A 24,845-nucleotide genomic window follows, 5' to 3' on the forward strand; every position below is an offset into this window, starting at 1 on the left:
TTGGTGAAAGAGTCCTTTCCCTCTGCCTGCCAGCAAGTGGCAGCATTTGTCAAGTCACTCTCCTAACCCTACATTATGTGAGTATCATGCAAGTATGTGGAATCTGACAGTCCCCTCTTAATTACACCATATGATAATATAAAATGATATTTTCTGGTCCTTAGTGCAACACTCCTATTCTGCATTTCCATCTCTACAATGTGAAACACTTTAATAATAACCATTTATTCTGGTTTTACTTGGTAAATAATTTCTTCTTAAACAACGGTGTGAAGATCAGTGAATGTGCAAATCACTGGTTTGTCAAAGAAACTAAGAGACTTGTTGGTTGATTGTGTTGGGGTTTTGGGGGGGGTGGCGTTCTTTTTAAGCTGTAAGCTATCAGATAAAATTCTGACCGGACAGAGCTTAGTATTTCTACCTTTTCCATTAAGTTCCCTCTCTCTTCTCTGGCCTTCTGAGACTTCTAGCAAGAACAGAGCTTAAGGTGCCTGAAGCAGATGAAGACTCATTAAAAGCTTTTTGCTTTCCTGACATCAGAAAACAACATGGACTCACTTTGTAACCCTCATCACCTTAAAACTTGCAACTTGTTTTGTTCCTTCTCTTTACCTGCAGGGGTGGACGTTTTGTTGTGTTTGATCATGCCGCTTTCTCAGATGTGCGTGGCGAGAAGTGCGAGATGAAACTGCATGGAACAAACAAAAATGTTTTCCGTCTCTTTCTACTTCAGAATTACCAGGGAAAGAGAGTGGAATTTTTGTTTCGTACAGAGACACAGTAAGAGCTCAAGGTTACCCTCACTATATCCCGTTACCATAGCCAGACACCTCCTAGGAGCTTGATGGTTGTCCCTCAGCTACCCAAATGCTGAAATACCAAATGCAGCTGCTGAGCAGAGGACTTGAAAAACATCCTCTGGCCATAACAAGCTCCTAATTAACCACCTTGCTCCCCTCTCATCATAGCTGCTCATACACTACCACATTATGTCATACCATCAGCCTTCAAAAATGGGAGGTTTTGCGTTTTCCTATCCCCTTTCTCTGCTTCCACTTTCTCTGCTTCCCCTAAGTACCCCCTCCTGTGAGCGAACCTGTATACGCACACGCCCCACTCCCATCATCAGACTGCTATCCCTCACGCTGAATCCTTACACCTATCTGGTGATGTTTTCCAGCAGTGAGAAGCTGCGGTGGATCTCTGCTTTGGCCCCTCCACGAGGAGAACTCGACCTCCTGGAATGCCCTGGTGAGACTGCTCTGCTACTACACCAATGGGGGTGGTCTGGCTCAGAGGAGTTGGAGCCACTGTGAGGCAGAACATTCCAGAAAAGACTCCAAGGCAGAATACTTGCCTTTCTGTAGATAAAGAAGATATTAATGGGCTTTCCCTTGGTGCCAGGTTCTGCCAGTTATTTTACCTACTTTTACTCCTCATATTAGGTAGAAGACCTGTAGTCTCCCTTCCAGTTCTGTGCTCTTTAGTGTTTGGGCAGTCCCTTATCCCCTACCTCCCCTGGGGCTGTTGCACACAAGTTTATTGTAGCTTTCTAGTATACAATTATGATCTTTCCTCCCCTTTAGATGCACCACAGGTTCAGTGCATAAAGACTTACAAGGCTCGTGAAAATGATGAGCTGGCTTTGGAGAAAGCAGATATCATCATGGTTATGCAGTACAGCAATGATGGTGAGCAGAATGAACAATGGCTATCTTAAATTATGGGTAGGAAGTTACTCTAGTAGCGTAAACTACACAACCGGGCTTCAGAAGGAGCCTCTCATTCCTGACTGTTGGATTGAGAAGATGAAGACACTCCTCACCTTCATTAAGACACTTTATTTTGAAGCTGAAATGGAATAATTTTGTTTGATCTTAGAGCCTTGTTGGAGGGGGCTTTTTGGGAAGAATGAAAAAATGTGTGGCTGTTTTGCTTCATGTTGTGCTTTTCCCCACACCGCAGGATGGATGGAAGGAGTAAAACTTTCAGACCGGGAGAGAGGCTGGTTCCCCTCAGAACACGTGGAACTCATCTCCAGCAAACACGCGAGGCAGAAGAACCTGAAGGAGGAACAACGCGTGAAGAATGCCAAGCAGCAGGTCTTCTGCAAGAAATAAGACTTGACTTTGGACCTGTACAGTCTCCCTGACATGGGAAAACCATCTTTTTTCTATTGTGCCTCAGAAGAAACACCTCTGTGAAGAGCATAACACAGCACTTTGACAGAACTAGGTGTTTTTTGCCAAAGAAAGCGGGAATTCAATCAGGAAAATTCATTCGCTTCCTCTGTGTCACCAGGACTACGGGAGCAGTAGGAGGGAAAAAAATTGCATGTATTGCTTGCTTTGTGGTAGTAGGGAGGGACTTAATCGGAAAGAGGTCTGGGATCTGGACTTCTGAAATATATTCCTGGTTTTGCCACTGACAAGTTGCAGGACCTTGGGTGAGTCACTTCAGAATTCTGCCTCAGTTTTCCCATCTGTGAAATGGGGGTAAACTTACCTACCTCACTGGATGTTGTGAGGCTAAATTCACTAGTATTAGTATACGAAGAGCTTTGAGTTCCTGAGAAGGAAGGTGCTAAGTGCAAAGCACAATATAATTGAGGAGAGTTTTCTATTTGAATATCCTCTTTATCTTGATGGTATTGATCTCCAAAGTGTAATTTCCATTTAGAACAATTTATCTATTTGATCGTGCAAGTCTACTGTTTTTTAGATAGGCAAATGTTTCATTGTATCTAAGTTTAACTCAGTGTCAGCGTACTGTTAAGAGCCCTTGACAGCATTAGAAAATCTACTTGAGTTAAGCGAAGTTTTCAGAAGCCACTGTGATCATTTCCCCCACCTTAAGAGGTATCAAGCTGAAGAATCTGTTTCACAAAGGTCACCTCTCTCCTGAACAAGTGTCCCACTAAGCCACCTGAAATGACCCTTTTTCCTCTGCCTCCCACTCAAAGTAGAACAGTGACTTTTGACAAAGATTTTTATTACATGTTGATACATGCCCTGTACAAAATAACCATGACTAGGTATATGCAATGAAGTGGCACTTTCCTGCTGCTCTTAATCTGATAGCTGACGTGGTATTGCATGCACCATTTTGCACACTTAGAGAAAACACTGAGATATTTAGCCACTGTAGATAAAGTCAAAATATGTACCAGGGACTTTGTTCTTTTTTAGAACTCTCTGGTTTTGAGTCCAGTTTACATGCAGTCCTGCTTTTGTGCAGAACCTGTCTATTTGAGGACATGCCTTCAACTGTAAAATACTGTTTCTGTGTTAAAGTGTTTGCGTTCAGTTCAGTCAATGCAAGATCAAGTATGAGAATCAATACACCAAAGAAAGCAACGTGTAGCCTTCTTGCATTTAATATATTTGAAGAATTAGTTATCTTCATATCTCCGGCTTTCTGTCTCTGTAACGTTCTGCCTTTAATTCCCATTTATGTTGTATCTAGTATAGCTTATTACAGCCTATTTATATCAATAATTTTAGCTGGATTGAAAAAAAAAAAACAACGTTGCTTTTAGTCCTAATAAACTCATGCACTTCTCCAGTTAAACAACTTTCTGCTTTCCTTGTTACTTATATTTGAGATGAAAACCTAAGTAATTCAATATTTACTGAATATATAATCAGTATTTTCATTATTTTTTCCATATAACTATCCTTTTTAAGTGAATATTAAGTACAAATAGCTATAGTTAGCAGAGGCAGTGAAGAAAGCTTGCTTTACCAGCTCTCCCCTAAGAGTGTTCAGAGCATTATCTCCAGCCTGGAGTGACTGCTGCTACAGGTTCCATAGTGGTGTTAGTCACCAGTATATCAAGAAGCTATAGGGATGACCTACAGAAGATGGGAGTCCCATCCACTATACCAGTAAGACAGGATGCAATTATTCGATTTTCTTTTAATCTATGGTCCAGACTACAATCTGCCTTTTTTTTTTTCCCCTAGAAGAACTGAAGCTTGATCCCTAGATAAGAACAAAAGCAAAGCCCTACCTCAAACTAAAATAAGTGACGTAGGAGTTCTAATCCTCAACAAGACCCATGAAGGTTCAGAGGTCCAAAATACCTGCTTGACCCAGGCTGTCAGGAATTCATGCAATACGTAAGTCATCAGGATCACCAGTGTCTCAACCAGATACAGAACACTGCCATGGCATCAACTCACCACGTGCACGTGTAAGCTCGTCTTATGCAGGCAGCCCGAGGCATCCTGTACCCTTGTCATCTTCACCTTTGCTACCTGTATCATGAGGAGGCAGGCCGTAGATACTGCCATTCTAAATCAGAAGTCATCTTGTTAAACATTTTGAAAGTCAAGAATTCTTTACTCTTTCAACTTCTGCTCTCAAAAACAAGCAGGCATATTGTTCATCGGAGTGTCCCAAGGTGGTTTCTATGTTAAATACTGTATGTTCAGGTTAAAATTCTTGTTGAGATAGGAAACTTCAAGGCTGCTGTTGTTGGGACTGACAGGACTTCTATACTGTTTAACTAGTTGGATCAAAGGTTAACTTCTTCCTGTCACAGGTACAGCCTTTATTTCCTGTTCTCAGGTTTTTGTATGTTTAGGAACATTTAAAGGTCAGCTTATGCTTTTAAGAATAACCCAGGTTTACTTCAATTTCTTACATTTCAGATAGACCTCAACTTCTCACTGTTAAGTTAAATATTTAGTCCCAGCACCATCCTGCCACCAAAATCCCTAACCAAACCTGCACTGAGTTACTTCATGCTTTCTGAAATTGACTATTATCTCCTTGGTTTCTACAAACTTTATCAAACTAGTACAATATCACTTACAACTGCACAGTCGGGAGGCAGGAATCAAGTTGACAGAGTATCTGCTGTGTCCTGTTGCAGTCTTATTTATGAGCCAGGATCTCTCCCTATATTATCTAATGTGGATAACCTGATTTCCCAGCAAATCAGTATTAAACAGAAATAGAAACATGGAGTTTGTCAGCCAAATCCCTGTACTTTTCTACTAAGATCCCCAAAGAAAGTCCACAGACTAGGAGCACTGTATGAGAGATGCCAGTATATCTCTCATAAGTGGCAGGCTGTAAATTCAAGCATGAAGAAACCATCATCTTCCACAGGAACCTGTGGAGACTGATACTTAGCATATCTAGACAAAAGAAATTCAGTATTTCTATACTGAAAACAAAATTAAAGGCAACCTTTAGAGGGCAGTTACGAGGGCAGTTACACTCATTTCTTTTTGAGGTAAGAACAGCAATGAAATAGAAGCACAAACTTTAAAAAGTTTTGTTGAGAATCTGAGAAAATAATGGTTTATGTCTGAAAAGCAAATGTTATGACTGCTGTCATGTTCTCATATAAAAAAAGCATTATACATATATAAAAATATGTATGTGGCTCTAAAAAAAAAAAGCTCACAACCCTGGAGACCTATGTTGGACCCCTCCTAAAGGAAAATAAATGACAGCATTCTCCACAGTTCTTATTCCCTTTCACAATACTGGGAGAAGCTGACATTAGTACCAGAGTTCAGTAAATAAACACAACCTTTCTTAGAAACGGGAACCTCTAAAGCAGTTAGTAATTTTTATCTTTGCACTTTTATGTAGCATTGAGGAGGTCCCATCCCCTCTAAGGTAAGAGTTATGTTTTGTCAGTTGAATGCTGCTGGCAAATTAAATGCCATTTTATCCACAATCACAAGCCAGCCAGCATTAGTGGAATGCTGGCATTGGTGTGCATTTGGTGGCTGAACCAGGTGCAGTGTTAGACTAATTATACTGTCTCCAAAATGCTGGCACACACGTTTCAGGTTACACTCCTTCAACATAAAGAGACTACTCTCAGGTGAAAGCATCTGCAGAAGCAGGACCTTCAATCCTAAGGCAAACCTTGAAATAAAGACAGCGCATACAGGGCAACACACAGTAAGAGAATGGCGCCCTGCCAGCAATGAGATACTGAGCCAATAACCAGGATGAGGATGAAGGATGTTCTGTCTTGGTGCAGCAGAAGATTAAGCAAATCAATTCTTCAAGCGAGCACTGTCTTTGCTGTTTGCAGACATGCAAGTTGTGTTTACAGTCAGCCACACTTCATTTGGTGGTTAGGAAAGCTGTACACAGAGGACGCAAGAGCAGAGGGCTTGGTTTCTGGACCCACCGTGACCTCAGCTGCAGCACAGGTCTCTCCAAAAATTGCATGTGAGAAGGAAATTAGGAAAGCCAGGCTTGGCTCACTCCCGCCCTTCATCTCGTGTAGGCACCTGCCGGTGCACAAAGCTGGTTTAAATGTTACCTGAGCAGATGCCAACACCTGTAGTGGCAGATCACTAACTGCTACTAGTTACCACTCTGTTAGGAGCCATGTCTATTCTTAACTATATATTGTTAAGTATTGAAAGGACACAAAATTACAGTGCCTAGAAGTCAAGAAGTGTCATTTATTTCTTGCAACCACTAGTTTATAGAGAATCAGAAGCACTGCTGAGCAGCTGCAGCCAGAGCACACAAAACAAGAATGTCTTCCTGCCAGCTCACACGGAAAGATAATGAGGTTCATCTCGTTTGCGTTACGCGATCCAATTTTGTAACATCTGCGTTTTCGAGGCACGCGATTAGCAGCGATATTTACGCCCGCTCCTCACGGGAGCTCACGAAGCGCGGTCCTTCAGGTGTGCCAGAAACACTCCTGTACCCGAGGCGCGGGGGCCAGGTTTCTCCCCCCTCGCAGACCGGCTCTCCGGACCCCCACAGCCGCGCTGCGAGGCGGGACGGCCGGGACGCCGGAGGGGGCAGAAGGAAGGCGGGCGGCGGCGAGCCCCGAACCGCCGCAGCGGGCTCCGAGCGGGGTGCCAGCCCCAGCCGCCGGCCCTGCTCCGGCCGCGGCGGGGGGGCTCCCGGGGCTGCGGTACCGGCGAGCCCCGCTGCTGGTGCGCGGAGCGGCGGGGTCCCAGCCCGCCCGGGCGGGCGGCTGAGGCAGGTCGGCCAGGTAGCCTCGGCCCCGCTCTCCCCCGACGGTCGCTGGCGGCCCAGGTGGCCTTGATGAGGCGGCCGGGGCCGGCGGCCGCAGCCCGCGCGGGGCAGGTCGCCGGGCGGGGCATTAACCGGGCCGGACGCGCCGCCGCCGCGCCGGCATGGACGGGGCGGGCGCGGAGGAGGAGCGGGAGCCCAAAGGGCTGGGTAAGGGCCGGGCCGCGGGGCCGGGGCGCCGGCGCTCATTAATGACCGGGAAGGGGGAGGCACCCGGCAATGAGCCTAATGAGCAGCCCCGGTGGAGGATAACGGCCCCGTCGCCTCCTCCAGGCTGCCGCCGCCTGTGCGGTGGGCCCGCCGAGCGGCCGGTGGCGGCGAGGGCCGGTGGCGGCGAGGGCCGGTGGCCATTTGCCCCCTCGTGGCCTTGGGCGGGCGGTCCTGCCTTACTCCGGCCCTGGGGGTGACCCACCATTTTGCCCGGAGAGTGTCGGGGGATTTGGGGCTGCGGGCTGCTGCTCGGCCCGCTGCCTGCGCCGCATTCCTGCCACCTGGCTTGTACAAGTGCCTGGCAAGCTGGCGTGAGGGCTGGGGCCGGTGGTCTGCCCCTCGTATCACACTGAGGGGTTCCTGCTGCCTCTGGGTTTCTATGCTGCTGCCACTTAACACCTTCGCCCCCCATCCAGTTTTTCCTCCTCCTGGTCTGTGCTTGCGTGGGTGGACCTGTGAAGTCGGTATTTCTCCCTGTGCATGTGTTCAGGTTGCTCCAAGCAACCTTAAAAATCTTGCTGACACTGTGCAAGTGGCTACCTTGTTCCAAGAAATGTCTAAGCAGGTGGTTGTGAGAAGAAAGAGGGCTTTGCTTCCTGCTCATGCACTTTCAGCAGCTCAGGTGTTCCAGACTCTCTCTGTATGATGTTCCCAGTCAGTTAAATCCCTTCCACTTAAAGTTATGTTTACCTAAAAGTGGGACAAAGTGACGCGCAGTCTGGTCTCTTGCCATATGAATGATGGGAGAAAGGAGTGGTTTGATAACTCCCTATTTGTTTCTGTGAAGGCCTGTCTTTTCAAACTTTATTTTCATTTCAGGTCTTTTCTTTGGCAATCCCAAGTTGTTGTCAGGCCTTTGCTCTATGTTTTAGAAATAGAGACAGCAATTTACTTTCTCTTGGAGGAATATTTTTGTAGATGATCTAAAACTCCCAGGTGTCAATCTCTTTGCTGCAGATACAAGGTACATACACAAGACTGAAATATATTTTCAAAGTGTATGATGTAAGCACATACTGCTGTTTGCACAAAAATAAGTAAAAAGCCTTCTCAAAGCACTAAACTGAAGGTGCTGTTCCTCATTTGAGGCAGAAGGTGGGTGACAGGATGGGTGATGTGAAATGAAATGTGATATGAAAATATTAGCTTTTTCACATAATGAGACAAGCTCAGGCAGTGAGGAGAATGGTGGAAAAGGAATTCTATAGAACACAGCCAGCTTCTGCCTTGCTCAGTTCTTGACCCTCCCCATCAGAATATTTCATCTCATTTAACAGCACTGGAAACTGTTGCTGCTAAACAAGATCAAATTATTATAGTTGCATAGTTTCCTGCTTCTGTGTCTTTCCCCTGCAACTAATTCAGTTCTCTTAATCCTGTTAAAAGCAAATTAGAAGGTCTAGGAAGCAGCCTGGCATCCCCTTGTACTTCCTTGAAAATTCTCCCATCTGACTGGTGGTGTGGGGTTCCTTCTTGGTTAACAATCGTTTAAGAAGGAAACACTGAGGCAGAAACCAAGTCCTTTATTTTGGTATTGCACTAATATATATCAAAAGTAGGACAGGATGAAATAAAATTATTTTAGATCTTTTTCCCCCCAAATCAAACAACCACATTTCTCGGTAGGCACATACAACTGAAATGCTGCCAACAGCCTGCTCAAACTTTCCTCTTTCCAGACAGAGGCAGATATATAGGTTTGGTTTTATTTATTCTACTTTCTATTCTTAAGAAACAGTTACTTTTTTTTTTTTTTTTAAAGTAGCAGAAATCACACAGACTCACACATTCTGAGACAATCAGGTGGTTTTTTTATTTTGGAAATGTATATGCCAGCTGGAAAGTATAATATGTCTTTATTATTCTCTTGCCTATTTTAATTATCTCTCTTGCTGTGTTCTTTCTGACCTGTCTTCTACTATTCAGTTTCTCTTATGGTAATGCAGTTTGTGCTTTTTGTTAGACTTAGTCAGACTTATTCACCTACTTTTGTCCTCAGCCAGCTCTTTCATTACCTATCTGTAAGTCTATTATTAGTAAGTGTTGTGGCTGAAGCTGCAGAAAACTAATTTAAGGCAGGTATTAGAAGCTTGTACAATTATTTGGTTTTTTTTGCTTGGTCAGCTTGAGTATGATAGAAACAGAAACCTCTATCAATCAGAAAGTGATGCCATTTGTCAGATAATCACTGCTGACACCGAGGACCAGAATTTTGCTTGTATTTTCCTTTTGCTTTTATTTTCCTTTTGCTTATTTTAATAAGGTGACACTTGTCTTGGTAAGTAATTGATTTTTGTTCTGCTCCTTATTCGAAAGACCTTTGTTATCCCCAGTGCTGTTTTCCCACTACTGTATTTGTAATATGCAACCTTCTCTTTATTCTTTGTGTCTGGAATTAATTTTTTCCTGTAGTTTACAGTTGGTTGTTTTTGAAGGCATCTTTGCTCTCAAAATGAGGCTTTTCTCTTCTCAGATATTTGAATCACGTTGACCGTATCGCATCCTTTGCTGTTGCCTTCATAGCAGCACTCTGTCCTGGTGACGGTCTTTATTTTGAACTCTCCAGTCCTCACTGTTGGGCTTCATTGTGTAGTGTTTTCCTCCTCCCATAACTGAAACTTCTTATCCAGGCACAGCCTTTTTCTCGTGCCATCCAGGCATATCTGGCTTAGGCAATGTGCATCTGGGGTGTGTGGGGTGTTGTTTCTCTTTTTTTCCTTGTAGAGTGCAAGGACGAGAAGGAGGACGCATTGCTGAATACTGAGCACTTTGTGGTAGATGCTGATGATGTTGGTACAGGGAGCAGTGTGCTATCTGCTTTCCAAAGCACAGCTGTAAAGGATACCTTGGAAACAGAAGATGGGATCAACCCACTAAAGAAGGTGGAGGAAGATGGAAGATATTGCACCCTGCAGGTAACTGGGTCAACTTCCCATGACTCAGCAGCCCCTGACGGCCAGCTCAACCTTGCCTCAGTGTGGGGGGGGCTGTCAGATTTCCTCAGTGACATGAAGGGTCTGTCCCCACTTTCTGTGGTTGAATTTGCACGGGAGCCCGCAAGTCAGTCAGGGTCACGTGAACAGTGTGACAGCTATTACTCTGATGGGATTGAAAAGGAGGCAAAGAAGAAAAAAAGTAACCACAGAAGTGGAACGTGCGCTGAGAAAGCATCTAGTGGAATCCCTGGAGACATCTGCAGGCGGGATATGTGTGGCCCAGCTACTCGCCGATCAACCAAATGCACTTCAGCCAATGCTGCAGCTCAGCAATCCAACAAGGTGTCTTCAGTTCTGGAATCCAGAAGCAGCCATGATGGGACCAAGGGAAAAAAAGAGTTACTTGAGAATCCAGAAATTCTACCACGGGTCAGGAAGAAGTCACGCACCTTCTATAGCACAGGTAGATACTGGGGAACCCACTGGCAGACAGTGACACTTGTAGTGCCAGTGGCACTGACGTTTCCTTCACCATACTGAAGGCACAGAATGGAGGTGCTGAACTGCTCTAGCTGGTATTGCAATGCATTGTACACTGTTAGGTGGGTGAAGGCTTCTTCAAATCAAGGTTGATGAGTGCTTTATGTTTGAAGTATTGCTAGTGATGCTCTGTGTTTTACTGTGGAAGATGACTTTTGTTTATTTTTGTGGTTTACTTAAAAAAAAAAACACCTTTTCTGTTGTTCCTGTATTTCTAAGAATAGTAAAAATGTTCTGTTTTGTTTTTCCCATCTTGTTTCTTTTGTTTGTTTGTTTGGGTTTTGGTTGTGGTTTTTTTTTTTTTTTTCTTATCACATATTCCTCATCTCTCTCTCTTTGAATAATGCACCATTTCTAGAGCAGCTAGAAGAGTTGGAGAAGATGTTCCAGGAAGACCACTACCCCGATAATGAGAAGAGGAGGGAGATTGCGGCTGCGGTTGGTGTAACGCCACAGCGTATCATGGTAACACCTGTGTGGGTAACAGTGCTGCTGACTGCAGGTTCTTTGCAGAAAATGGACAGACAGGGACTGGGTCAGGGAGGAGGAGTTTGAGTAGGAAGGAAGGAGGAGCCCATGAGTAATGGGATGGAGGCTGCATCTGCCACTGATGACAAGAGAAGGAAGAGACCCCACAGGGGTGGACACTGCATAGCCAAGTACCCCACCCAAAATAACAGTGGAGTCTGCTGTTGCGTACTCCATCTCTTCCCATTTCCTAAGTGAGACACATAATGGGTAGGTAAAAGAGGCTAAGGAGATTGGAGTTAATCTCTTATCTTGAAGAACATGGGCAACAAAGGAAGCTGGTGTTTGGGGCCATCTTTCTGCTGTTATTCTTTCGGTTTGCAATGGATCTTGCAGATTCTCTGGAAGAAAGATTTCTTGGGTTTATTTCTCTGAAAGAAAGGTTTCTGGTCTAACCAGGTGATGTGTGGAGGCAGTCATTGCTGATACATTGCCTGTGTCCCCATGTGTAGATGGTTTCCTCTCTGAATGCATCCTTTCTTTCCATTTATCAGGTCTGGTTTCAGAATCGCAGGGCGAAGTGGCGGAAATCAGAGAAGTTGAGTGTGAAAGGCAACAAAAAGTATTCAACGTCATCAGCTCTGTCAGTCCCCTTTGGGTCAGATGGTTATGGGTGAGGGACTTACTCTGTTTTCTCATTTCTCCACAATAGATACCTAAGAAATTAAACATTTTCCTTTGCCATTTCCCCTTTATTTTTAAGTTACAGAATGCTGACCATTGAGTTGGACCTTGGTAACCTGTCAGATTTCTGGGCAAGTTGTAGTGGACCTTCTTAAAAGCACTTTTGATTAACCTGTAGCACTGTTTTGAAATAAAACTTGAAATTACTGTGGCTGAAGTCATGTAGAGAGCAAGGGATGAGATAGGAAGTTCTGTGGAATCACCCCTTCATTTTTAGTTTATTTGAATACATTGGCCAGGCGCTTCGTGTGCCCTTGGGAATTCTTGTATCCAAGTCCTTCTTCCACCATCGCTTTACATGTCCATAGATTTTCATCTGGTGATGGAAATGCTGCTTGCTTAGATCAGTCTTACAGAGTCATGAGCTTCTTTGAAGAAATACAAGCTAGCACCTTTCATAAGCGAGCAGGGGACGTTTATTGGGGGGTGGGGGAAGGGATTATGTAAGAGGATAGGTGGTGTTTCAAAGTGGAGTGGGTAAATGAGTGAGGGAAGAAATTAGTCTCCACAGGGAGGTATTTATGGCAATCTGGAGTGAGAGTCTTCATGTGAAGAAAACAGAATGGAACTAAGTGAAAGATTGGATAACATCTGACTGATTTCATTGCACTGTCCCTACTGCCTGTCCTTCCCACAGTAGTGACCTGGGGCTGCTTCCCCAAATACTGCTGATACAGTGTTCCTTGCACTTTTTCTCCTCGCACTCACAAGTCAGCCAGCACTTTCCTTTTCCACCTGCTAGTGATCTAGGATTTGCCCATTGTAGGATAGTTAGAAGAGTGTATGCTTTGTCATAATGTCTTGTCTTGTTTCTGGTCCACGCTCATACCCTTTATGTATGTCTCCAGGGCACCTCTTCTGCCCATGCCTCCATTGCCTGACAGTGCTCATGACCAGTCTGCCACGCTTGGTGTAGACACTACAGCTGGGAACTACTCCAGCCTGCTCAGTGGACATCCTGCACCACTTGCCTCCTCCTCAGGTGAGACCCCTATCAGCACAAGTATTTTGCATAGCTACAGCGTTAGCTGGTGGTGCTGGTAGGTTCCCAAACACTTCAGGGAAGGTCAAATGAGAGCCGTATGCCATCAGTCCAAAAAGGAACACCAAGTTTAACAGCTCTCAGCTAATGGGGTATCTGCCAGTTATGTATCAGCACAGTGGTGCCTCCATGCTAATGCTAGAGCCAAATTTGCGGTCTTTATTCATGTCCTAGTACAAGCAAGCAAGGAATTCTAATATGACTTCATAAGGATACATGATCAGGGTGTTCTTCTGTAATAGCTGTTTGACACTGATACTACTTCTCTGAATGATGGTGAAAGTATCATTCTGGTTATTGTGCTCTTCATGGCAGAGACACACATCCCATATTCTGGTTTAGACCGTAACGTTCTGGCTACAACCTGTAGTCAAGTGAGCTGTGTAAGGAAGGTGCATTGTATAAACTGCTGGGGTTGTAGAGCCTCCCTCAGGTACTCCATACCTTTAAATCTCCAAAGGATATTCTTTGACTTTGGACAGTGCAATCTTCCATTTTTGCAGAATCTTGAGGGAGTGAGACTAGTTGAGTTCTTAAGCATACAGCTTAATTTAATGGCTGTTGCAGTGTTGTTGAAAGTCAGTGGGGTGTGCTGTTGGACCAGTTTTCTACCTGAACTGCATTTAGACATTAGATTAAAGATTGATGGCAACCAAAAAGAGGATTTGTTCAATTGTGTATTCATGTGTGCAGTGTCAGTGGATTGCCCGGAGTCAGGAATGTTCCCTAAAGCATTTCCTATATATGTTTATGTTTCCAAGTTGGCACAACTTGAAAGTATTTCCAAAGTGAACAGGACTTCGTGACTTCCTTAGGGATGAATATCCCAAGCAATAGATGCGCTGACATGTGGTACAGTGGTGTACACTTTCGTGCTTCCCAGTGTAATTCCTTCTTTTGAATGTCATGCCATCACTTCTGCCTCCTCATTGCATTCTAAATATCCAGGTTTATTAGTATTAAGGGCAGTTCTGTGCAAGTCATTTTCTAATAATGATCCAAAGACTTCAATATATTTTTTAGTAGTGCTGATAGCTTAAAAGTATTTTGGCATTGTACAAAGCTACTATAAGATTGTATCAATAAGTTTAGAATACTAATAAATAGATATGTATGTTAAAAGTACTTAATTGAGATACTTTCTTGATACCATAATTTAGCACTTCTGTCATTTAAATTGGCCTGTCTCAAGGCAAGGACTACTTTTGTCAATTCTATGAGCTGTTTAACCAATATGACAACTTCCATTAGTTCTGTTTTTTCCACTTGCAGCAGAGTAAGTATGGTCAAAGTGTTTGAATAATTCACTGCTTCCCAGAATGATGAAGTGGTGCAGTCTGAGTCCTGTATTTAATTAGACAAAGACCAAGATTTTGCAAAATGATTCATTTAAAAGAAACAAAACAAACATCCCCATATTTTTACGCTTGTATTCAGAACTCTCCTGGTGTTTAAAGTACACCTGCAGACATGCTATTTAGTCAAGAGACAATATATTTGTTAGAGAAATAGAGTTTCTTTCAGGCATGTGATCTTGTCATCTGTCTGTATTGAGCAGTTTCTTTCTGGGGAGTCTGCACATTGGGATGCAGTTCTCCACATGGAAAATACAAGCAGTCTTTCTGATAGGAAAGAAATATCCCATCTGAATTCTTTGTATAATGTGTAAGGAGCTAAAAAGGCAAGTGAACGTCCCTGAGAGTGCAGTGGGTATGTGAGAAAATGAGTGACAAAGATAGCTGGGTTTTTACTCTGTGAATCCTTCGAACTTGGTGCCGACTGCCACCGGTTGCATTTACTGTGTATACATCTAGCTATTATGAAACACATGCTTCCTTTGCTTGTCCGAAACCCCTGTATCTTCGGTGTTAAGGACATGTGAGGATGAGAATGCCCTTCATTCTGGTACATCTATGTGAGGGAAGAAGCTTCCCCTTGTTCTCTTTAAATCATGCTGGACAAGAAGTAATGAAATCTGTTTGTGTCATCTAAGGCTGATAAATACTTTCCAGATACAGATCTGTTTGAAAAAGAAAAAAAAAAGGTACCTTTTCTAAATGACTTTGCAGAAAAGAGGCATGCTTTGCTAATGCACGTGAACTGTGATTTTTTGAATATTGTTTTTTAACCTGGTTTCCTAAGAGGAGGGAGGAATATGGTGTGTGTAATGAGCCACATGCTCTCTTTGTTTTTGAAATGTGTACTGCCCTTGAAATTTGTTTAATAAAATTTGATGGAAGGTGGGAGTCTTTAAAAACTATGTTCCTACAAGTCATGGGAAAATTGGGGCCTGGGAAGAGTAGAGACCTAAGTTAGTGCTCCCTCTGAGGTAAGAGACTGCTACCAGGTGTAGGGAGTTCTCGCAGAAGAGAGATCTGCACGGCACAATCAAAGGAACAGCTGTCGCAGTTTTGCCTTACTAGATGCGGGATAACGCTGCCATGGGGAATGAAACATTTTTTTTTTGTTGTTACTTAGCAATGGGTAGGCAGACTTTTCTATTTGAGAATGAGAGCAGAAAATGAAAGACAATGCAACTTTCAAATTCATTCAGTCTCCTTGTTCAGAAAAAAATCTTGACAATTATTGGGGCCATCGAGAGTCCACCTGTTTTCTTCATTAGAATATCTCAGAAAATGAAGGAGATAAAACTTGGATAGGATAAAATCCAAAGTAACAGGCAAATTAAAAGAGGGAACAAATCAGTAAAAAGGTCATCAATTTACAAGGCAAAAACAATTGCTTAGTAGAAGTGGCCCTTGTGGAAACAGCTTATGGCAGGTTTCAGCAAAATAATCTGTGACCTGTGAGCAGTGGTGCAGTTGTACCCAGAGTCTGTGGCCTAATCGAGTGGCTATTCAGGTGCTTTCCTTGGTAGCAGTGTGTTTAACCACTTTCAGCAGGACAAGCAAATGATTTAAGTGCACAGGAACAGTATGATCTGTTACCTTCAGAGACTGTTCAGTGCCGCCTTTGCCATTGTTTTCACTCACTCCAGCCAGTAGTTCTGGATGTTGGTTTACGGTTTTTTGTTTGGTTTTTTTTTTTTTTTAAATGACCCACTGTTTTGTACAGTTCCACAAACAAGCTCATTAAACATGCCAACAAGTTGTATTTGAGCAGTTATGGCTTCTGATTTTGATATTAGCCACACCAGTTGCCCTAAAGCCTTTTGTGCTTCAAAAATTGTCTGGCGCTTGCCTTGATCTTAGAATCATTTTTTTACTACTTTTGCTAGACAGATAGCTTGCTTTAAATTAATGGAGGCTTTTTTGACATTTGCAGTTATTTGAAGTTGTTTGTCTGAGATTTCTTATGGGTATATATCTGTGATTCATTGGCTGAAAACATTGGCTTATGTTTTCTTTAGAGTTGACCCTTTAGAAAGAAAAGTTACTTTCTATGCCTCTGGTTTGTGGGAGGAGATTTTTCTGCCCCACTGGTGCAGTTGCAGGAAATATTTTCTTTCACGTGGCTATCTTGCTGAGAACATATGTCAGGAGCCCAGCCTATGCTGGTATCTCTTACGCACATAGCAAGAGGATTATTCAGTGGCAGAGATGAGTTTGTAACGGCAGTCTTGGGAGCAACTGGATGAAATCGGATGTGATCTGTCAAAGAACAGTAAATAAATTACAAACTCTAATGATATCACTTACAGGATTCTGGCTTTTGAACAAATTACTTTAAAGCTAGCTGACATGGCAAGCAAGAGTAATACCTTTTCAACAAGTGGTAGGTTCTGGCATACTGAAAATCCAGAAGAGGATCAGACTGACACACCTCAAAGCAGTGCAGTTAGAGACTGAAGTTGGTTTACTGATCTTCAATCCATTAAATGAAAAATGCCATTGCTCCTAAGTTTGATGACTATTTTGTCTACTTTCAAAACGTCCTTTACAAGAGAGATGTATTTTCTCATAATTTCAAGAAGAGGATGTATCTATGAAAAGCTTTGTGATGGCCATTGATGTTCCAGTAAATGCTGCAATTACAGAGGCATGTTTCATCAAAAGAAACTGGATTGGATAGTGTATGACATAAAGACTTATAGTAACAGAGCCTTTTGCTGAACTCTTGATGCTTGAGAAAGCAGCCCTAGCAAATACACCATCTGAGGCTAGACTGGTTGCTCAGACTGTAAACATCAGCTGCATTGTGTCCAACACTGGGCTTGTTGAACAGTTATAATCATGGTCTCCAGCCTCCCAAACAGTCTGCAAGCAGTTGCATAGTTACTGCCTGAATCATTGCAGGCATCTCATGCCAAGACCTTTTGGAATCAACATAATAAGCGCTTGACTAAGAAAATAATATACGGCTCCAATGTAGATAGGCGTCACTTAGGTTACAAATCTCATGCATGTGATCTGGTCTGTTAACAACAGTGAAAGCAGCTTCCTAGAGCATTTGAAAACCATGTTTTCACTGTTGAAACCATGCCGTGTTGTAAGTTCATGGACACCTCTCTAGAATAGGCCTGAGTCTCCTTCAGGACTGGTGAAAGACTGAAATCACAGTCATCCTGACAGAAATATACACATCCATTTTTGTTAATTTAAGACTGTATCACATTCATTGGAAGCTATTTGCATTAAAGAATGGGTCACTTAACTCTGCGAGGATGTTGAGGAAGCAGCTATAGTAGGGGAAACACAGCTGTGTAACTGAACACTTAGAATAGCCATTCTTGAGTTAAGGCAAGTGTAATGCCAGGCCTGGTTCAGAGATCTGAAGCTGCAAATTATTAAATTGCTCTCCAAACTTCCCAAGACTGTCTCATGGACTGAAAACCCAGAAAGAGTGGAAGTGATAAAAAATCCTACTGTTACTGGATGTAACAGTTCACCGTTGTTCACAGCATGTTCATTGGAAAGCCTTCTGAGGATATGTGTCTCTTCATCAATATCAGGAAGAGCCACAGAATTGTAAAATATAAGTATTATCTCAAGCCATTGATCAGAACTCATCATTGCATAAGATGCTGAGATCTTCTGTAAATATAGTATCAGATTTAGCAGATACTACTTCTTTGGGAATTGTTTATTCTTACTGCATTTGTGGCTTTATTCAGAAGATGTAAATTCAGTGTCTGTCTTTGAAAGGACTAAGAAGTAGAGGAAACTTCATAAAAGGCTGAACCAGTCCTTGGAGCCCGAGTGTGCTGTCTTCACAAACTCGTTGCCTGTGGGTCCTACTGCCATGATCCACAGAGATCATCTGCGCTAAGCATTGCAAATATTTCAGAAAACAGAACTTAATTCTTACGAGGTGTGAAAGTGGGTTTAGAAGTGATTTCCCGGGCTATGTGGTTAGGACTGCTTGTATTCATCCTGAGCAAGACTAAGGCCATCTGCAGAATAGCTATTCTTACTGTCATTATTGAACTGAAGCTTGATCAGGATATAGACTGTTTTTCATGTAAGTTGTGCTCCACAAGGCTGCTGTTTCATAACGTTTGTGTGAACTGCTGCATTCTGGGCCAGAAAGGTTAAGAAAACCAGTGCAAATGAAAGTTTTAAAAAATCAGAAGAGATCTTCAGCTTCATTTCTGGCTAAGCCATTTTGACTTGCAAGGAAGCTAAATGTTGTCTCGGCTAGTGCTTTGTTTTGTGGGACTAGATCTGTGCCGTGTCAAAAAATGGGTGTGACGGGTACATCAGAGATGCTGCCTGACATGGGGAAGTAGTATGTTCAAATAGAAAAAGTAAACTACTGAGAATTGCTTTGGCATGTGCATGCTTTAGAGATGCCATCCTAGATTTTGCTCTAGTTTTCTAAATGAGCTCAAAATCAGGGCTATTCAGGTTTTCATTGAAATGTCAGGACTCCCTCTTTCCATAGTTGCAGAGGCTGAAAAGAATTGAATGTGGGAAGATGCAATAAGATAGACACAACTGCACAGCACACTGGGGAATCTGAGAAATGATGCTGCAAGGTGTTGAAATGGAATCTCCTTATCAGCTCTCTGGGCACGCATACCAGAACTCTCCAAAGGTTGCTTGCTGTGGCAGCTTTATGTTTAAGGCCTTTGATTCACACCTGGTGGAGTGCATTTGATGTTACTCTGGAAGCCTGCAAGGGTGAAGTACAGCTGTAAACTATCCATCTGGCTTGCTTTCCCTGGATGCTTTACAATGTGTGGGAGGTGACCAATTTTACCTGAACAGTCAGTGATATGTTCTCATGTCTGCCTCATCCTTGTGCTGGTTCAGCCTAGCTGGACTTGAAAAATCAGTTCAAATTCTGTCATGCACACCTGGTGGTTACACTTCTCAAGAGAGAAATCATTTGCTGTTTGGCATATTAAAAGAGAATCTTGTTCTCTTGCACCATGTGCAAGCTTCTTGAAGTTCGGTGTATAGTTGTTACTCTGGATCACCAGCATACGTGATTCTGACCTTTTCATTTGCTATATTGTCCTCTTTCCACAGAGGCTGTTCTGTAGGAAACTGTTCCTCTCTCCTTTTCCAGCAGTGACTGAGGAGACAGGTCACCAAACAAGATTCTAGCAGCCAAATGGTGTTGGTTTCCTTTTCCATCTACCAGCTGCTTTTTCCCAAGATCCTTTGGCTGACATCTCTGCCTTTTTGTTTTTTTGGTGTGGTTTTTTTGTTTGTTTTGCTTTTTTTTTTTGTTTCGGCATGACTCATCAGAGGCCATACCACGAGTGAAAATTTGGCTAAAAAATGGCCTCGACAATGGATCTCTAAAGGCACATTTTTGTTTCTTTCAAACCACAGTTAAATTTTTCAAAAGGGTAATCTGTGCAGCACACTCTTCCCAGAGGACAGTAGAGATGGAAGATGGCTGGGGGATTGTTCCTGGCTTTTTTCCAGGAAGTACTTTGCTTCATTTGGCTGCCTTCTTGAGAGCTGAATAAATCCAGTATGCAGAGACTGAAATCATGAAGGTAATTTTATTTAACCAATAAACATAATCCTTTGTTCCAGAGAGCTTGCTGCTACTCCTTTTTGCTTCCCAGCAGCAATGCTGGTACTTGTTTACTTTTATTCCCATCAATTAACCTCTACTCTTTCACCAGCATCTTACTTTTCTCTTCTGCCACTCTTGTCATTCCCTCTGCTTGCTCCTTTTAATTTTTGGTATGACAGCATACTGTGACAATCTCTGTTTTTATTCACAGTCTCTTCAGTGGCACAAATGGTGGCATCTTGTGAAGCAGTTCAGACAAAGGCACTACCACAGCTCAACTTCAGTTCCAGCAGAATGGAGTGCTTCCCTAGCCTTCCCAGCCCTCCACCCATCCGCAGGGCCAGCCTACCTCTCAGTCTGTCCTTCAGCTCCCACAACCATATTGTTCCCTTGATGCTGGACACTCCCAACAGCGAATGCAGCTTGTCCAGTCAGGAAAATGGCTCTGGGGAGGCCTTTACTTCCAGCATCCAGAACCAAGGGTAGGAAGAGTTGAGATTGTCTTCGAGGGAGATGAAAAAAGTGAACCCTGGGAGAAGCCTTGGGAGGGTGAAGGTGGGACACAGGACAAGGAAATAGGTGGGAGCATAAATGAGAAGTTAGATGTGGGAGTGAGGATGTTCTTTAAATGGAGTATGAAAAAGTGATAATATGCATTGTAGGACAGGGCACCTGCTATGAGAAAAGTGGTACCTTTAGTCAGAGTGTGTTCAGAATTGCATGCCTGTCAAGCGAAGGTGGGGTTCAGAGGCACAGTGAAAAGGAATCCCTGAGAGAGGGTGGGTGTGCTTTGGAGAGTGGGAAGAACTGAAGGAAAGGAAATCCCCCACTAGTGAAGAAACCTTCTGTGAAAGCACTTGGCTTAAGTGGTTTCTGTTGCTCTTGTCCTGTGCCTGGCATTTGGGAGGAAGGGTTGGCATGATAAGGGCTGGAGTGGCTGTCAAGGGGAAGATACAACAGTTGTTTATTGTACAGGTTGCTGTAGCTGTTGACCCTGCTTTAATCTCTGAATTGCGTCTCTCCTTGCTTGCCGCAGTTTGAGTTCCCCAGTTTCCTGCCATTACCCTGGGCAGCTGGAGTCAGCAGGCAACCTAGAGACCACATACTGTCAGTACAGCAGCCAGGGTGGAATTTACCAGCTGCCCCAATATCCCCAGCAGCACCAGCTCTCCCAGTTCCATCATCTGCCAGGTCACCTGGCCAGCAATGTGCTCTCCAGTGTCCCTCTCACTCCTACACCACCACCCACTGAGTCCCATACAGCTTTCCTCGCCTTGCCTGGTAACAGTGGAGTCGTAACCTATGGGGCAGCAGGAGCTACACAAGGCTATGCACAAAACCACATGGGAGGACAGCTCTTGTTACAGCAGCCAAGTGGAAACTCAGGTAAATTTCTGAAATCTTTTGGCATCCCACTCCTCTAGAGTAACTAAACAATACCTGGGAACATTCCAGATGAGCAGTGGTTTTACTGTTAACTGTCACAGAAAAAAGAAATGTGCATATACATGTACGCTTATATACATATATAGAGCACCCATCTTTTTTTTTCTAATTTCCTTGTATGCTTTTTTTTTAAGTTCTGAGAGATCCATTAATTTGAATCAAAAGTTACTACGTAGGCTGCATGTCAGAGTGTTACCATGTGAATATGTTGGGTAGTGCAATGGTTTTGTCTGGAATGGAGAGCTAACTTTTCTTTTTCAGGAGTGTACTGTTGCACAAACTACCATGCCTTTGGGGGGTGGGTGTGTGTGTGGACCAACGGCGCAGAGTGAAAGAGGTGCCACAGCAACTGGAATAGTTGGAGACAGCAAGAAAAACAGGCTTCTAACTCTGCTGGGCTTCCGCAGAAATGATTTTGAAAGAACGTTGTGTGTCTTCGGGTACTACAAAAGAAGAGAGTTAGCGGCAGGGGCCAACAGAGTGTGGTTATAGTGTGTTTCTTTTATTTCCTCTGACATGAATTTGCAACATCACTTAGATTCAACCAGTTCAGCATAATTTTCTAAAAAGTAACTAGGTAAAAATGGCATTGTCAGTCTCCTTGTTTTGTGTCAGGTATTTGTATTTTGAAGTTGTTCAAGCCCAAGTACAACCAAAAGATACACTATTGCAGTTTATTTCTTTGGACTGTCAGGTGTGTTGAATTAAGCTTACAGTCTGAAAAATACATCTCTGTTCTTAAAGTGTAAGAGAAGAGTTTTTAGACCACAGATGTTGCTCCTGTTTTTGTACCGGTTTTGTACCGGTTTTGTGGACCTTGTCAGGGAGAGGAGCCTGACTCACAGGCTCATGGGTGCAAGCTGGCTCATGTTCACACTGTTCATGACTAACATTCTCCAGAACAGGTTGGCAGCACCCATGCTATCTAGCATACTTGGCCCGGTTCTCCTCTCTGGTTGTAAGGCATAATAATTATTTTCTGTGGTTTTTCAGTTTGAAGTGCCAGAATTAATGAGAGGGCTGTGTCCCAGCACACCAAATTAATGTTTTTATAGCGTGATGCCAGAAGTGTGTGTTGCATGCCTTGGGGTATGTCGTGTGAGCATAAAGGGATGTGGAAAGCTGCAAGCCTTGTTAGGACTGATGAAGTTGGGGGATTGTTGAAGGAAACAAGGCAGAGTTGATGGTCTCTTATTCCATCCTTCTGTTCAGGGAAGGGATCCTATGGCTGTTGTGTGGTGTGGATGACCAGGGCCTGGGCTTCTAGAAATGCAGTGGGGAAGGAACCAATCTATCAGTGTAGACACACCCATAGTTCTTACTTCAGCATGTAAGCAAGTGAGCAGTTTAGTTCAATTATAGATATTAATTAATAACATTCCTGCTTCCTGGATTGCAACTTTAATAAATGAAAGTGAAGATTAAGCACCCAGCTTATGCTTTGCAGAGCTAACTTGGAAAACAGGAGTGGAGTCAAAAATATTGGCAGGGGTTGTGTCTAATATCATTACATATCTGTGATATGTAATGTGCTATGATATGTAATGTATGTGGATCTGTGCTGAAGCAACATCGTGTTTTTTAGATTGTAACAATGCTATGAACTTCTTAATTTTTTCCTCCTAATAAGTATGTTCTGGATAAATACACTGCAATGTCAACAACAAAGGTAACCTTCCCATGTGTGTGATGTCTGCTCCATTGCAGTAACCATTAAGGCATAACTGTAATAGTGTATTTGCACAACATGCACATTTTTACATATGTGTGGTTTTAATCCTCCTTTCCTTATTTTCATTATTCTGCCCTTTCTTGGTTGCTTTTTCCCCAGCAGGCATCACTGCCTATCAAGCTGCCCCCTGGAATGATTTGTACACACAGGAAGCTCCGTTCTCCAATCAGTTGCGCTCACATATGCCATTTTCCAGCACAGCAGGAGGACAGTACTTCACAGAGGAGATTTCCTATACTCAGCCACCTTGCCTGCCCTCCTCTCCATATTTTCTTCAAGTGCCCAATGGAAGAACGCTGGGATCTATGCCACATACTGGAAAACAAAAGGGAGTCACACCACCAGACCAGAGTTCATACCAGAACCACCAAACAGAGCCAGAGTTGAAATCTTTTGCTGAAAGAGAGGAAGTAGAGAGTAGCGGCAAGAAAGGAGAGACTATTGTTGATAACTGAAAGGCCAGCTGATTTTATTTTTTTTTTTTGAGAGGGGGTAATATGGAAAGAGTTCCAAGACAGCAGTAGCTCCTCTGAATGCAGGGTCAAAACTGTGGCATGAATGGGAATGGAACTTTTTTTTTCTGACTTGCCATCCAAGATGGGTCCCATTATCTTATATGTAGTCCTTAGATTCTTCTGTTTTTAGAAATGGGGACTTATAGGTCAGTAACATAGGTGGCAAAGTTCTCTGTCAGACGTTGTCCGTTGTCAGCTGAATGGCTACACAGGGCTAATTATTTCTAAGATTTCCAGAGGCATATACTCCTCTCTTCAAAGCAGAACTTCTTGAGCAAGAGAAGGGGAAGAGGGGAGCTTTCTGTTCGGTTTTCCATTTTCAGACTTTCATTTTGGAAACAAAATTACCTTACTCTAGATTTGTTGAAAGGTGCCCTACGCCTTAAATATTCTTTGGGGGTGTGTGTCTAATTTTGAAATATAAAACATTTGAAAAAAATCAGGTTATTCTTTGTCAAGTGAGATCACATTTTCTTATGAATTTGTTTGTTTTTTCTTCAGATACTGAAGAAGAAACTAATGACTGATGCTGCATTCTGAGAAAAAAAAGGAAGAGAAGGAGTTACTATTTTAAGCTCTGCAAAATAAGAAGAGAGAAAAAGAGAGATGATAATAATATTTGCAACAGAAGCACTTTTTTTTCTTTTCTGGGTTGTATTTTTTTTTCTTGTTGCCATGATTATTCTCCCGCTGAGGAAAGAAGCAGGGAAATTTCAGTCAATAAAAGCTTCTAATCTGTGTTTTTTGCAAATCTCCTGGCTTTATTCTTCTTAATGAATCCTAATCTTGAGGAGCTCACAGACAGGAAAGAGCTGATATAGGCACCGGAGTCATGTGGGTAGGTGGGAATTCCAGAGTCAGAAGGTATGGCTGTTACCTTGAAATATGTGGGAGGAGATCCCAGGAAGGATAAGACATATGCAAAACAGGGTGAAGAACTCCAGCAACTACACCTAATTTCAGGGACTCCAGATAGTGGAAGAAGTGTCATGGGAAGTCCATGGTGTTTGCTAGCCTTTAATTTATTTTTTTTTTAAATTTTCAGTAAAAACTATAACAATAAATGACAGCAAAACTGTAACTATAAATGCCTGCAGTTGTAACAAGACCTCTATCAGTAATTAATTGGTTTAGCATCCTGTTTGAATTGTAGGTGGGTTTGCATGATTGAGGATTGTTTTGTCCAAAATTTTTTATGAATTAGTTGATAACTTAAATATTTGGTGGGTACCACTTTCTTGAGA

General features: G+C 42.9%; 2 protein-coding genes across 4 annotated transcripts in view; both read left to right on the forward strand.

Moving 5' to 3' along the window:
* ARHGEF5 (Rho guanine nucleotide exchange factor 5) overlaps positions 1–3,588 on the forward strand; it is a 37,241-nt gene extending 33,653 nt beyond the window's left edge. For all 3 annotated transcript variants that reach the window (XM_064462117.1, XM_064462126.1, XM_064462109.1), the window contains 4 exons: positions 619–780; positions 1,181–1,251; positions 1,587–1,691; positions 1,966–3,588. In XM_064462117.1, coding sequence (XP_064318187.1) covers positions 619–780; positions 1,181–1,251; positions 1,587–1,691; positions 1,966–2,120 — 493 coding nt within the window. In that variant the 3' untranslated portion in view covers positions 2,121–3,588. The remainder of the gene's footprint in view (positions 1–618; positions 781–1,180; positions 1,252–1,586; positions 1,692–1,965) is intronic.
* A 4,776-nt stretch (positions 3,589–8,364) lies between these two features.
* NOBOX (NOBOX oogenesis homeobox) lies at positions 8,365–24,353 on the forward strand. The gene is made up of 8 exons (XM_064462152.1): positions 8,365–10,641; positions 11,077–11,183; positions 11,741–11,859; positions 12,779–12,912; positions 20,120–20,390; positions 20,945–21,294; positions 23,186–23,537; positions 24,107–24,353. The coding sequence occupies exons 1-8, from the start codon at positions 9,918–9,920 to the stop codon at positions 24,126–24,128; spliced, it is 2,079 nt and encodes a 692-aa protein (XP_064318222.1). The 5' UTR covers positions 8,365–9,917; the 3' UTR covers positions 24,129–24,353.
* Positions 24,354–24,845: the final 492 nt, after the last annotated feature.

This window comes from Phalacrocorax carbo, chromosome 1 (assembly GCF_963921805.1).
Source record: "Phalacrocorax carbo chromosome 1, bPhaCar2.1, whole genome shotgun sequence".
In the NCBI taxonomy this organism is placed as follows: domain Eukaryota; kingdom Metazoa; phylum Chordata; class Aves; order Suliformes; family Phalacrocoracidae; genus Phalacrocorax; species Phalacrocorax carbo.